The sequence below is a fragment of the Harmonia axyridis genome, chromosome 1, assembly GCF_914767665.1.
Source record: "Harmonia axyridis chromosome 1, icHarAxyr1.1, whole genome shotgun sequence".
NCBI classification, from domain to species: domain Eukaryota; kingdom Metazoa; phylum Arthropoda; class Insecta; order Coleoptera; family Coccinellidae; genus Harmonia; species Harmonia axyridis.
The window spans coordinates 66,798,767-66,815,017 of record NC_059501.1 but is presented as its reverse complement, the minus strand read 5'-3'; the positions used below and the strand labels follow the sequence as shown (position 1 = coordinate 66,815,017).

Here is a 16,251-nt window from a genome sequence, read left to right as displayed (position 1 = left end):
GCTTTCAAGTAACAAGACCAAATTTCTTGACTTTTGCTGCTTTAGTTCCGGAGAAAATACAAAGTATGCATTTTGAGGGTCACATTTTTGAAGGGCTATTGAATTATTCACCATTATAAAAGCAATACGTTATACTGAAATGACCTTGAAAATTTTACACTATCTCCTAAACTATTCTCTTGAACTCATCTTCAAACCACTAAGAATACCAGGTGATCTTTGCAGTATCAGCCCAGTCGAAATAAATCAATACTTCTTTCGAATTCCATTCTAATAAAAATTTAAACAGGTTTATTATTCTGATAAAAGGAATTCGGAATCAGGTGTATTAAAAAAAATAACAACGTAACTAATTTTTTATTTCACCTTAATTGTTATTTCTGAAGTCATTAATATCATAATTACGATATGATTCATTATGTTTGAATACAAACATATTCTCACACGAACATCATTAGTAAGTCATCCTGTATTATAACAATTCCAATATTCTGTTGGTATTCCATTTCGTGATGAGTCGCATAATGAAACATTCTTTCTTCTTCTCATTCAGAACAAAAAAATGAATTTCGTTCTTTTCATCATGTTGAAAATGAAATGAAATGAATGTATCTGGACTACAATCACAAAAATAATAGATTATTGATTATTTCTACTGCTAAGCTCAGAATTAAAGCTTAATCAACTTCGTTCTTTTTATCATGTTGAAAATAAATGAATGTATCTGGACTACAATCACAAAAATCATGAATAATGACAAAAATGACATAATTTGAATGAGACCTCTAATCACAGTTCTCATTTAGAACAGAAGATAAATGAATTTCGTTCTTTTTGTCATGTTGAAAATAAATTAATGTATCTAAACTACAATCTCAAAAATCATTAATGATAATAATAATAATAATAATAAAAGTTTATTCGCTCAATTTAAAAATACAAAGCCAAGATCCATATTATGAACGATATAAAAAAAATTGGAACAAAAATATAAAATCAGCAAATAAATTAATTATGACAAAATTCAAATAAAACAGTCTAATCACAGTTGATTATCTCTTCTGATATACGGAGAATTCACTCAAACAAACTTCTGTTGAGAAAAATCACTAGAATGCATAAACACATTCTTTTCCAAGAAAGTCGAAAATTTGATCTTCTGGACAACGAACAGTAGTGTCCGCTGCGTTTGCTGGTACGGCTTTTACCTTTTTCATACAAGCGAAAAACCGACCATCTAACTTGATAATTCGCTTGTGAGGGTCCCTCCTCATAGAATTTCTTTCAGACATCGAAATGCGACAACATACTTCTTTTTCCAAGACCTTGATATCTTTGCATTGCTGGCTGGGACCGACCAAAAGAAGAACGGATAGGAGATAAACGATGAAGATTTTCGTACTCATGTTTTTCATATCGGCACAAGATAAACACGAGATTGATGCTGTTCAATTCAGATGGAGGTTCAAACTGAACTGGCTTACATTCAATTTCGAATAATAAGATTGATATGGTTGACCGCTCTCTCCCTCTCTTTCTTAATTAGTATTAATTCACTCCTAGACATAGGTATCTTTCAAGCATTTCCACGTTTCCCCTTTTTTGTGCCTCGATCACCCAATTTTTTCCAGACACTTTCTTTATATCATCAACCCATGGTTTCTGTGGACGTCCTACGATTTTTTTTGTTTGTCTGGGTCTCCATAAGTTCGTTTTATATTTAAGCCCATCGATTTCCAGTCATTCTAGCCATATCTCAGCCTGAACTACGTCCCTAATCTTGGTCTACTTCTTTATAAAGGGTGTTTTTTTAGAGCTATAGAACTTTAAATTGCAATAAAACAACGATGGATTATTCGATTGACATGAATTTTATTTATCCGCAAGATAATCTTGTGGCATTACATTTTAAATATGATTTCTGGCATATGACCGCCAGGGCTGGCTCGGATGTAGTCCAATCTGAACGTCCAATTTTCGATGACTTTTTTCAACATTTGTGGCCGTATATCGGCAATAACACGGCGAATGTTGTCTTCCAAATGGTCAAGGGTGTGTGGCTTATCCGCATAGACCAATGACTTTGCATAGCCCCACAGAAAGTAGTGCAGCGGTGTTAAATCACAAGATCTTGGAGGCCAATTCACAGGTCCAAAACATGAAATTAGGCGGTCACCAAACGTGTCTTTCAATAAATCGATGTTGGCACGAGCTGTGTGACATGTTGTTGGAACCACAGCTCCTGGACATCATGGTTGTTCAATTCAGGAATAAAAAAGTTAGTAATCATTAGCTTCACTCCAAATGTGGCAGTTTTGTTTGTTGACGGAGCCATTCAACCAGAAGTGCGCTTCATCGCTAAACAAAATTCTCTTTTGAAAATCGGGAACAACGGCAATCTCATTTTGGGCTATTTGCAATCGTTGTTCAGGCGTGAGTCTATTCATGATGAATTGCCAAACCAAACTGAGAATAAATTACATGACATCTATTAAATCGGTCGCCATCTTGAACAGTAGTGCCAACTTAAAGTTATATACCTCGAAAAAAACACCCTTTATTTTCGTTCTAATTTTGCGGTACTTAAGCTTTGGTCAAACTTATCCTTTCCAGACCTTACGTTTGCACAGGTAGTATACTTGTGTTATTCCTATACTTTTCTTCTGAAATTTATTGAAATTATGTTGTTTTTCAGGATGTGCCCCAATCTACCAAAAGCTGCCCTTGCCAACCTTATCCACCTTGATATTTCTAAATGTTGGTTGTCCCCTCCAAAGCTTTATCATATAACCGAGATATCCATATTCGCCAACCCATCCAATGGCGTAATTTGAACGCAGACTTAAGTGTTCTCCAGACTCAAAATCTTTTTCTTCATGTTCATTTGGAATCCAACATTGGCTGCTACCATGTTCAATTCATCCTTTATTTCTTCCAGTTCTGCAGCACTGTCGAATATGACAACTATATCTTCGACGAACTTGATGAGGTGACAGAGTCCGATGCCATCGATGTTGATACCTTTGGTGTCCCATTTCAATTTCTTCAAAATATCTTCTAGAACAAATATCTAAACAAATTTGGAGAAATAGTATCTCCCTGACGCACTCCTCTCTTCAAAGGTATTCAGCCAGTTGCAGCGGACTCATCGATTTGATCCATATATTTGCCTTCATGAATTATTAATTAGTATGTAGAAATTGTTCTACATAATTTAAAAACACAAGTTTAGTGATGTTTTCACATAACAACAGTCAACAAAGTTATTTGACAATTATTGGTGCTTTTACCTTTGTCGAGATTGCCGATGAACAATATTTTATGCACGTCCGAAAATACGAATACCATAACGTTATGTCCTCAAAAGGGGCAAGTATGGTGGTTAAAGGGTAGATTTCACAACAACTTTTTCGAACCTCATTATCATTTCAACTTTTGATGCAAAATTTTGAAAATCCAATATTTCATACTGAAAGGAGATATCCTGTTTTATTTAGAGAACATTGTGAGAACCAAGGGAATAATTATACTACTGTCTTTTCCGATCGAATTCATTGTTGTCGATAAAATTTAATAATTCCTCACCATCATAATGTTGCCACAATATTGGAAAATACATCTTGAGGTAGGAAAAATTGTTATAAAATTCTTTTTTGAAGCTCCCAGTTTGGGGCACACCTGACAGATATTTTTACACTGATTGCACAATAGTAGTTACAGCTTTCAAATAACAAGACCTTTACCTAATTTCATGATTTTTGCTGCTCTAGTTCTGGAGAAAGCAAATTCTGAGAGTAACATCTTTCAAATGGCTGCTGATCTGTCGAGAAAAATTTTTCGAAAAATTATTCGAATTCCCCCCAACGGTGATGAATAATTCACCATTTAAATAGCAATAAGTTCTGTTGAAATGACTCTGAAAATTTTACCCTACTTCCTAAGCTATTCCCTTGAACTCATCCTCGAACCACACAGAATATCAGAGTCATTTTACTTGTATTTGAACTCTTCGTAAATATCAATCTTTGCAGTGTCACCTTCAGTCGAAGTCAATACTTCTTTCGAATTCCATTCTAATAAAAAATTAAATTGGTTTATTATGCTGATAAAATTAATCTGGTATCAGTGGCAATAAAATAAATATAACAACGTGAATAATTCTTTATTTCATCTCAATTGTAATTACTGAAGTCATTAATATGATAATTTCGCTATTGATTTATTATGTTTGAATAGAAAGATATTCACACGAACATCAGTAAGTCATCTTGTATTATAACAATTTCAATATGCTTCTGGTATTTTGTTTCGTGATGAATCGTTTAATAAAGCAACATGTACATACTTCCAAACTCCTCATTCAGAACAAAAGATAAATGAATATCGTTCTTTTTATGTTGAAAATAAATTAATATATTATATGACTACAAACTCAAAAATCATGAATGATGACAAAATTCGAATGAAACTTCTAATCAGTTGATTATCTCTACTGCTAAACTAAGAGTTCTTAATGAATTTCGTTCTTTTTATCATGTTGAAAATAAATTAATGTATCTGGACAACAATCTCAGAAATCATGAATAATGACAAAATTTAAATAAAATATTCTAATCACAGTTAATTATCTTTTCTGATAAACTCATAATCCACTCAAACACACTTCTGTTGGAAAAAATCACTAGAATTCATCTACACATTCACCTCCAAGAAAGTCGAAAATTTGATCTTCTGGACAACGAGCAGTAGTGTCCACAGCGTTGTGTCCTCCGAAAGTGGGAACTTGAACCATTTTCATACAAGCAAAATACTGACCATCTAAATTGATTACTCGCCTGTATGCGTCTTTCCTCATAGAATCTTCTTCAGATTTCGCAATACGACAACAGTTCCTATACACTTCTTTCTCGTCCAAGAACTTGATAGTTTCGCACTGTTTACTAAGACCGACTAAAAGAAGAAAGGACAGGAGATAAACGATGAAGATTTGCGTACTCATGTTTTTCATACAGACACAAGATTAACACGAGATCGATGCGGTTCAATTCTGATGGAGGTTCAAACTTAACTGGCTTACATTAATCGGATCGATATGATTGAGTATTACCCGATTCTAAGATCAAGATTCTGACGAATCTCTTGACCGCACAAGTCATTATCATTTATGAGTTTGCAGTAACTCTCTCAAGCAGCCTTAACATCTTTCTCCATATCTTTCTCTGAATGCATATTTTCAATAATTCAGGATTTAATTACACTCATGTCTAAAAAATTAAGATGAATCAGTTTTAGCGTATTATTCGGCTCATAAAAACGTAGGTACGTGAATATAGAAGAACTAATAAATAAATTAATTGTATTGTAACTAATCGCAGTTTCTTCTTCTTTCTCCAGTTTTATCTAACGAGCGTTCATTTAAATTCGTGGTCAAGAGTGCTGTGGAGAAATTAGAGTAGCGCTTAGCTTGTACCATATCAATAACATTTGTTTACATACTTCGAATCTGGGAAAACTATGGTACAAGCTGAGCGCTACTCGTAATCACAGAAAATCAACTCTAATTTCTCCACAGCACTCTTGACCAAGAATTGAAATAACGCACGTTGTTCATTAATTATAAAACAAATTCAAGACAGACACTGACGTCAGGAGAAGATAATTTTTTCAATATTTATTTCCAATTATCTATGTTTTTGATCCTAACAAATTCTTCTACATGAGAAATAATTACAGTTTGCTGTATAATTTGTAGTCGGAAATGCTTCGTTTTCCGTGATATGTAAATGTTTTTTTTTTAATCTGACTATTTATTGCTCTGAAACTGGTCAATATATTCATATGAAATTGGTTAGGTTTCAAGAGGTCGTTATTGCGCATTTATTGACACGCAACGGAGAATATATTCCATCTATTGCTATTGAATTTTATATTCATTATTCAACTGCTTCTGAGCAATTAGTAATACCCTTGAACAAAAAACGTTAGTTATAATAAATCTGAAGATATGGCTCTGTGCTTCTGTTCGGTCGTTCCTTTGGAGGGTAGAGATAAAATCAAAGATCAAAATAAAATAGATAAGAAGAATAATCTCTTATGGTGGAACTAAGATGTCTAAAAGCCTGGTGAATGCACTGATTAGATTTTGTTTTGCCAATTTTGAGAATATTAGTTAAGCTTCGTTAAGCCAAATGAAAGTAGCGCTTTTAACGAATCACGACAGATTTTGTTATTTCTAATAATTGAATTTATTCTAGTAAACGTTTTGTGAATATTTCATTGCAGATGTACTAAATGGGGATGTTTTTTCGTTGTTTTCTTCTTGAAATTCCTAGGAAATACAAATATTCGCAAGATAATCATTCCTTGCACTTTTCTTTGGACACGATGCACTTTAAATTATACAAGATATAATATAGAAACGACTAGTTCATTAAAATTCAATTACCCTTGTTTTCTTAGATTAGGGCCCTACATGAAAACATTCTTAAAACCTTCAGTGCTATCGTATTTTAATAATAATAATTATGACAAGTATGACATTGCGATGCCGTCACGAAATAAATCTAATATTCTCAATTTGGTCGAATGTTAATGCATTCAAAAATTGACGAGTGCATACACCATGTTGTTGATGGAACAGAACCGCTAAGAAAGTGTCCAATGGGTAACCAACCCAAGAAGGCGAACACACTTTCGTCCTTGTTTACTTCTTGCTTTATCTCTGTCAGTACTTTTTAGTTTCCTTTGAAATTCGCCCTCTAGCGTCACTAGCTACACTAGCGCCACCAATTTAGGTCAGTTCAACAGATACTTTCGAAACGAGAAGGTTATTCTCCCTATCTCTACCTAAGATATCTAAAACACTAGTGTGCTCACTTACTCCTGAAAAACCTTAAGATTAAAGTGGCGACTTTTGAAGATACCAATTTGCTCTAGTAGATCGATTGAGTCGTTTTTTGAAAATGGGGAAGGTGTCACCCAAACCGTCAAGTCTCATCGCTATAGTCAAATGTTCACCTTGAAATGAATTATATGGAATTGGAAAAGATGTGAGTCCAGCAAGATAGAGCACCAAGCTAAACAACTTCGACTTTATTGCAAGAAAAATTTATTTATCGCTTCCGGGTATTTTTTGAGGGGTTATGCGAAGGAACGTGTTTATTCCGATAATGCTCAGACTATTGATATTGACGATCCGGTAATCAACATCCATCAAGATATTGGTGAGAAATGTCCGGGCGAGTCATCGAAAATTACCTGGCAAGTATCAAGTCATGTGAGAGATCACGCGAAGGACATTTAAATAATATTGCATTTCACACATAATAGCAAGGTCTAAGCATAATTATATTGAAATAAAAATCTGATCGATATTCTAAATGAGAGTGTGTTTTATTTACGTTTATTATCGGATCCACAAAACCCTTTATTTATTTAATTACCTCATCAAGTGTAAATTTTTGTGTTGATAGCGTCATCACAATCATAAAAAAATCAATAAGAATTTAGGAAAAAACCAACGGGATGCACCCGTTGATTTATGCGACAATGGTCTCTAAGGGTGCAATTGGCTCATAGACGACGAGCGCTCAAAAGCTCCCGACTAGTGCTTTCTTGCATGCATGGCTTTCTGTCACACTTCGATTTCATATCTAAAATAATAATCTTTTCCTACCAGCGTTTGTAAAGTATTACTTTCCACACGCATTGAAGTTTGGAAAGTAGTACTTTTCCAAATTCGTGCGGAAAAAAGCACTACTATTCACTTTCCACACTCATATATGCATGCGGAAAGTGAATAGCAAGGGTTTCTCTATGCGGCTAAGCGCACAAAATAGTTATTCTCCTAACAAGTGTGGAAAGTGATAATTTTCCGCAAGAGACTGCAGTTGACCAAACTACGCGAAGCGGAGTTCGGTCAAGCAGTCGAGTTCGGAAAATGCACTTTCCACATGAGTTAGGAACAATGTTTCTTACTAGTTTAAATGAAACACTTTCACGGAGAATTTTTGTCTTGATGCCGACTGACATTTTCAGAAAAATTATATTTTGTGCGCTCAGCCTAAGATGTCTAAAAACATGGTGAATGCACTCGTCAAATTTTGAATGCAATGACATTCGACCAATTGAAAATATTAGTTTTAGTTCGTGGCGGCGCCGCAATGTCATACTTGTCATTTCCGTTGATTTTGATTGGATACATTAATTAAAACCCGATACTGACCAATCAAAAGCGACGTGTCCCCGAGTATGATCGTGCAAAGTCGTGAAACAAAACACGAAACGTTCACTGGAATGAATTCAAAGATTTGTAATAGAGAGAGAGAGAGTTTATTGGTATTTTAATTACAAGAATTACTTCCATAGATCATATCTATAATGAAAGATATACAAATAGGTATATAATGGCACAAAACTCGTAAATAATAAATAACAAGAATCTTAATTTGTTGATAGCGCTACCTACAGTTGACATAACGAAGCTTATCTAATATTCTCAAAATTGGCAAAACAAAAGCTAATCAGTTCATACACCTGGTTTTTAGACATCTTAGCTCAGCCGCATAGATAAACGTTTGAATTTTATGATTGGCGCATAGAGACATGCCAAAATTTTATGCTTGATGCGACTCTTTAATATTTGCGTGCGGAAAAAATCCATGCTATTCACTTTCCGCAAGCATATGCATGCGGAAAGTGAATAGCATGGATTTTTTCCGCACGTATTTCTAAAAGTACTACTTTCCAAATGTCAATGCTTGTGGAAAGTAAAAATTTCGAAACGCTAGTAGGAAAATATAATGTCAGTCGGTATCAGAACGAAAATTATCCGTGAAAGTGTTTCATTTAAGCTAGTAAGAAAAATATTGTTCCTTACTCATGTGGAATAGTTATTTCTCTAATTCTGTGGTTATTCCGTTCATTCTTCCACATCTTGTAGAACAAAATCGTGCGAGAATATATCAGAAACGCACAGTTTTCATGGTTATATTTTATTATTCTATGTTGGTACTCCGAACTTTCCGCCACGGCTTTATCTGTCAATTCATCAATTTGCCTTAAAGAAATCAGTTCTGCCAACCAACATTTTTCAATGCAAAAATCACTAAATTATATTTATGGAAATATTTCATTAATTTCAATGAAAATGCAATGAATTAGAGAAAATAATGTATAATACTCGTACAGAAGGCTCATTCTACCACTCGTTCATTCCAAAACTCGCCACTTCGTGGCTCGTTTTTGAATTTTGAACTCGTGGAAGAATATCAATGCCTTCTGCACTTGTATTATAAAAATAACTATTATAATACAAGTGCAGAAGGCATTGGTATTCTTCCACGAGTTCAAAATTCAAAAACGAGCCACGAAGTGGCGAGTTTTGGAATGAACGAGTGGTAGAATGAGCCTTCTGTACGAGTATTATACATTATTTTCTCTAACTCATTGCATTTTCATTGAAATTAATGAAATATTTCCATGAATATCATTTAGTGATTTTTGCATTCAAAAATGTTGGTTGGCAGAACTGATTTCTTTAAGGCAAATTGATGAATTGACAGATAAAGCCGTGGCGGAAAGTTCGGAGTACCAACATAGAATAATAAAATATAACCATGAAAACTGTGCGTTTCTGATATATTCTCGCACGATTTTGTTCTACAAGATGTGGAAGAATGAACTGAATAACCACAGAATTGGAGAAAGTGCCTTTTCCGCACTCGACAGCTTGACCGAACTCCGATTCGCGTCGATCGGTCAACTGCAGTATCTTACGGAAAAGTATCACTTTCCACACTTGCTAGGAAAATAACTATTTGCTGTTGTTATACGCCATCAGCCAGTTTTTTCCAACCTAATCATTCATTTCATTAGATTTCAATGTCCAGGATTCTCGAAGTCCAATTTTATAGGATATCATTTTGTTTTGATTATGCTATAGAGACAGAAATAAAAATTTCGTCCTTTTCAAAATACGTAACAAAACTTTTAATTAAAGTAGCGGATTTGCGGTAGAAACCTAGTACAGAAATAAACACGTCGATTATCGAGAATCGCATCGGTTCGACCCTGTCCACCACAACCCAAAACCTATTCGCACAATACGGAAGAACGCAAATTGAAACAGTTACAAAACAACAATAATAATATCGCATGGTTGGAGGTAATCCAGAGACCGAAGTGTCGTGTAAATTGGTTTTGGAAAACGCACCTTCCGGGAAGTCTTCGGCGAACGGGTTTTCCACAGCGGCCCCGATTTAATCGAATCAGATATAGACATGTTTCGACCTGTCTGACCGGGGCCGGAAGTGGAGGGGGTGGGGGTAAGTCGAAAGAGTGGGGCGGAAATTAACTAATTGAATGTATCCGGTGGCGTCTTCGAGATATGCGATGAATGACGGTAATGTGATGGGATTTGAGGTGGTATTCATAGCGATTTTAGCCGTTAATTGAAACGGCTCGACGTTTTGATGGATCTCTACCTGCAGCAATTAACTATGAAGGTGAAACCTAGTCGAGCGCTTGTTCTAGGGATTTGTCCAATGTTCTATGATTTTCAAAAGTTTTGTGAATATTAAGACGGAGACCCTATCTCACTACATTCTTTTAGCTTATTGCATTTCATGGGTCTCCAAAATGAGGCCAAACTTCTCCTAGGACAATTTCTAAGGCCCAGTTTCACCAAATGCTTTAATCTTGACTTGGCTCTTAAGTGAGGCCTTAGATCACGATTAATGTAATGTAGCGTTTCACCACACTCCAAAGCGCCATTTAATCGACGAATCGCGATTTAGCACTAATCGGCCATTTTTGGAGGATTATAACCTTTCAAGTTGAGATTAATAATTATTTATCAGTATGGAACTCTTGTCTATGTAATTATTTTTCCGGAAATTTCTAATTTTTGGGTCAATTTTATCAAAATATGACTATATGTATAGGCTCAATATTTCCCATTTAAAATACACGTAAACTTTGTTTTTGTGTTTTATGAAATTTATTGCAAAGAATAATTTATTGATATGTTTGATTGAAATATTATTTAAGAAGCAGTTAAACTTGTTAATAAAAATAAATAAGTTAATAAAATTACTTATATAGTTTTTTTTCCAGAATGTGAATTGGGATAATTTTTTTTAACTTCTGCAAATTTCCGACATTTCGAAGCACATCACTCGACATTTTCGGCAAAAATTAACTTTGTTTTTTGTTCACAAGATGACAAATTATTTGAAATGTTATGAGTTATGAATGAATGACACCTGACACCTAGCGCCAATGGTGGTCATCACTGCTAATACGATACAGAACACTCTATAACTCTTTGTTTTGTTTGCCAAATGGTTTGACTATTTAATCGCGATTTGGTTAATCGCGATCATCTTCGGACGGGTTGATGCATGGTGAAACAGAAAACACTGTTAAGCCTGCTTTAGTAACAAGCGGAGTTTAATCAATCTGGGATCAAGTGCTGTTTGTTGAAACTGGGCCTAAGGTACAGAACTCAGCGAGTTAAATTGGGCACATATCTTTCCTCTGATATTCAAGTTAGAAGAGGAGTACCACAAGGCTCTCTGCTGAGCCCTCTGTTGTATTCCATATACACCTCCTGTTTTGAAAACGTCCTGCAGACAGTTAGGGCTCAATACTATGCGGACGATACACGAATATTCGTGTCGTGTCCAGCGTGTTCCGTTGGTCAATTTAATGAACTGCTAAAAGAAGATCTCGAGCGCTTTAGGGATATATCGTTAAAACACCTTCTTATGCTTAACCCTAACAAATGTGTTATGATCTTCGGTCCAAAAAATGCAATAGATCTGATTAAAAATTATGTTAAATTGATAACGAAGTATTGGAAATCAAAAACAATGTTAAAAACTTTGGTATTGTGTTTGAACCATCAATGAGATTTTCTAAACACATCTCAAATTGGATTCAAAAAGCTTATGTTCGTTTAAAGTTGCTATATTCTTATCGGCACGAATTGGATGTTGACGTGAAGAAATTGTTATGTGACTCTCTCGTGCTCTCTGTGTTCAGCCATGGCGATACAGTTTATGCTAACTGCTTAACATAATATGATAAAATGAGAATTCAAAAGGTCCAGAATTCTTGTTTGTGCTTTATTTATGGTATACGGAAATACGACAGAATCTCTCACAAGTTGGTTGACGCAGGATGGCTGAACATGGAGGGTAGGAGAGGGTTACACCTTGCATGTTTTTATCATAAGATTATGGTTAATCAGACTCCCGCATATCTCTACAACAAAATTATATTTAGAACACATGTACAGGGTGGGCAAATTTCGATGTTTTAGCACTACAACTTTTGAACCAGAGGAGATAGACAAAATCTGATACCCACTTCTCGGTCTCTTTTTTTGAGAAACTAACAAGGGTAGTATTCGAATATTTTTGTTCTAACAGCACTATAATTCTTCTGCAATTCCAAAAATTGGTTATAAGGAATAAAAACAAAATCGTACGATACTTTCCTCTTTTCAAATGCCATCGGTTGGAGTTACAGTGCAAATGAGTAGAACCAGAAAACCAATTTATCTAAAATTGCTAGCAAAATTCCTATCACCTAAAAGATTGAATGAAGACAGGATTTATTTATGGCATCATTTGCAGAATTAGGTTGAACGAATGAATAGACGATATTGCGATAACAAAGAATATCTGTTTTATCGCTGTTGATCACGATTCTTTTCAAGTATTAAACGAATATCTTAAATACCTTCAAAGCGTATTTACAGTTCTTCTAATGATCTCTAGCCTTGCAACACCTGAATGCATGACAAAATAACATAACTTTCACGTTTTTCATGGAAACTTTTCATCTTGCTAGAGATGAGTTTTAAAATTATGGTATCATCAAACATAAGGGTAGCTTAGGTTAGTATCATCAAACATATCATTTACCACTCAAGAAAGGTGTATCCCTCCTTCAACTTTTAACTCAAAAACAAAGTCTAACCTATGTTAGGCGACAAATATGAAAGATGCCTAATGTGTCTTAGATCCTGGATTGAAAATCAAACAAAGCCTGGAGGTTTCTCGATATTAAGAAACTCTATTTTTTATTATGATTCTTAGTGATTTAATTTATGTTTCTATTTCAGAAAAGTTAATATTTTCGGTTCTTTTACACAATAAGTTTAATAAATAAAAGTTGTTTTTGGCAAGGTTTCCTATCATTTCATAATTTTTTATTGATGTGACACTACACAATAAAACTGCTAAAAATCAAGAAGCTCGATATGATTCAAATACTTGATAAATAAATACTTGACTTGACTTGAAATCAATTCAAGCTCAAGCCAAGTAGCTTGAAAATCAAGCCAAGCCATGAATCCCTAGTTTCATTCAGATCGTTTCTTGGTAGAATATAAGCTAGATATTTTACCACCTGATTAAATAAATTGTTTTACTTTCAGGAATATCACAATGCTATGGAAGAAGCAGCACCGAACGCTCCACGTGACAAGATCGAATCAATTCTTTCAGCAGCTTTCGCCTTGAGAAGCACTGAGAGCTCCAATTTAGGTCTTCCAGAATTCCCCGTCGAAAACCTAGTCTTAGCAGCGAAACTACTGGCAGGTAAGCAACGAAACATCAAGTAATGTATACTTACAATACAAAATTGCAGGAACAAAACCCTGAAGAGAAACCATATGATATCTTGTACAAGTTATATCCTTACAAGACCTTTCTTAAGGATGGTATACAAAATTTAGAATCTCTTCTGGAAAAATTCGCTATTTTTCCTACAGAAGATACAAGTAATTTACTAAACTCTTTGAGCAGTAAGTTCAAGATGTTCTTCGGCAAAAGTACCCCTAACAATAGCTTATATGTGGAAACACCATACCAGAACCATTTCATCGAAGATATGGTCCAAACAATCAGAGTAGCAGATTATTGTATAGTCGGTCCAAAAGGTTGTGGAAAGAGTTTGTTGGTGAACAAAGTCTCCGAAATTTTGGGACAAGAAACTGAAACGATTGTGCTTTATCAAGACATGACATCCAGGGATTTGATTCAGCAAAGGAGTACTTTGGACAATGGTGATACAATATGGGTATTTTCGCCCCTTGTAAATGCTGCTCTCGAGGGTAAGATCGCCATTTTGGACGGTATCCATAGAATACATCCTAGTACCTTATCTGTGCTGCACCGGTAGGTTGGTAATTGAAAATTTCCAGATATATTCAAACTGTTTCATTGTAGGTTGGTCCATGATAGGGAACTACAACTTCACGATGGAAAAAGACTTATAAGCAGTGATAAATACGATTTTCTCAAGAATAACTTGAAGATATCAGAACAGGATCTGACTAGGTCTGGAATTTATCCCATTCATCCCAACTTCAGAATAGTGGCCATTGGAGAACCACCGAGCAACCAATCAAACGCGAGTAATTGGATGACCTCGGAGGTCCTTAGTTTGTTCCTTTTTCATGAGTTGAGAACCTTGAGCAAGCAAGAAGAGATGAATATCATTGTGTCACAAGTAAATTATATTCCTATGAAATTAATTTATCTCTATGTAAATATTTCTTTTTTAGTTTGGTCCAATTTCTAAACCGCTACATAAAATAATCGATTTGGCTCATATACTAAGGAATAGTCCCGATCCAACACTGAAAAACTTATCAGGTCATTTGTCTACAAGACAGCTCATGAGAATTGCTGCAAGAATGAAGAACTTTCCAACAGACGCATACGAAACTCTTGAAGAAACATTCATGATCAAATTTCTTCCAGCTATGGCCAAGAAAGCTCTCGAAAAAACAATTTCAAAGTTGGGAATCAACCAAAACCTTGTTGATGAACAACAAAAATTGAAATGCGATGTTGAAAATGGAATTTTGACTATAGGAAACACTTCTACCAATGTTTATGTAACAGATCACTTAACCAAAGTACCCAACATTCTTTTTTACGATGTACCTCAACACATCAGACTCATGGAAAAGGTGCTTCAAGACTTCTTGCTTGGTCAACACCTCCTTCTTGTTGGTAATCAAGGAGTAGGCAAGAATAAAATAGTGGATAGATTTCTAGAACTCATGAACAGACCACGAGAATATATACAGCTCCATCGAGATACTACAGTTCAAACTCTTACCACACAGCCTACTGTTAAAGACGGAATTTTGATCCATGAGGATTCCCCATTGGTTAAGGCTGTGAAGGAAGGTCATATCCTTGTGGTAGATGAAGCCGATAAAGCACCTACCCACGTCACGTGTATTTTAAAATCTCTTGTAGAAACAGGTCGAATGATTCTGAGCGATGGTCGTAGAATAGTAAAAAGAATACCAGAAGGTGTTGATACCAAAAAATACATAGAAATTCATCCAGATTTCAGGGTGATAGTGCTAGCAAACAGACCTGGCTTTCCTTTCTTGGGAAATGATTTCTTTGGCGCATTGGGAGATTTATTCAGTAGTCATGCTGTTGAGAATCCTTCTCAAGATTCAGAAATCTCATTACTAAACCAATATGGGCCTGACGTTCCTCTTGATATTCTGAAAAAGTTGGTCACTGTATTTGGAGAGCTCAGGATTATGGCCGATACGGGTTTGGTCAGTTATCCATACTCTACCAGAGAGGTTGTTAACATCATTAAGCATCTACAGGTAAGAACATGATATTTAAAAAAAAATCATTACTGTGAATAAGCATCAGTTGATTATTACACAGGTCAACAAAATGAAAAAAAAAAGTTGATGCAAAAACTAATTTTGAATGTTTTCAATGTGCTGTATTCGACAGCATCACAATATTTTTCCTATCAGGCTCTAGTTTTAGAGATGCAGGTTATGTTAGAAGCTAGCCAACTTAGTGAAAAACGCAGGGAAAGATTTCATCAGAAGATTAAAACTATGCACGGTCGATATCAAGCATGATAGGATATCCACTGATATCCGACTGCTATTGGAGCCTTCAGCGAAACTATCGTATTAAACTCCATGCTAGAAAGTCATATAAAAGGAATGTTCAACTGATAAGTGACTAATGTATGAAAATTTTGTTATAGATACTTAAATCCATGTGTTTTGTAACTGCCAATAGTAATATAAATAACGTTTAATATACACAAGTTGAAAATAAAATAAGCTTAATGTAGCTTATCTCAAAAAAATAGATCTGATAGACCAAATAGGGCTATTTTGTATTCTGCACCCAAATATTAACGAGAAACAAAAATAATCGCGTACTCCAAAACGTCTGT

At 34.9% G+C, this 16,251-nt stretch overlaps 1 protein-coding gene across 1 annotated transcript in view; it reads left to right on the top strand.

Annotated features, from left to right (window-relative positions):
- The window catches only part of LOC123671605 (von Willebrand factor A domain-containing protein 8), a 50,741-nt gene that overhangs the window by 28,510 nt on the left and 5,980 nt on the right, over positions 1 to 16,251 (top strand). Inside the window, exons 6-9 of the mRNA XM_045605571.1 lie at positions 13,448 to 13,606; positions 13,660 to 14,189; positions 14,241 to 14,523; positions 14,579 to 15,655. Coding sequence (XP_045461527.1) covers positions 13,448 to 13,606; positions 13,660 to 14,189; positions 14,241 to 14,523; positions 14,579 to 15,655 — 2,049 coding nt within the window. The remainder of the gene's footprint in view (positions 1 to 13,447; positions 13,607 to 13,659; positions 14,190 to 14,240; positions 14,524 to 14,578; positions 15,656 to 16,251) is intronic.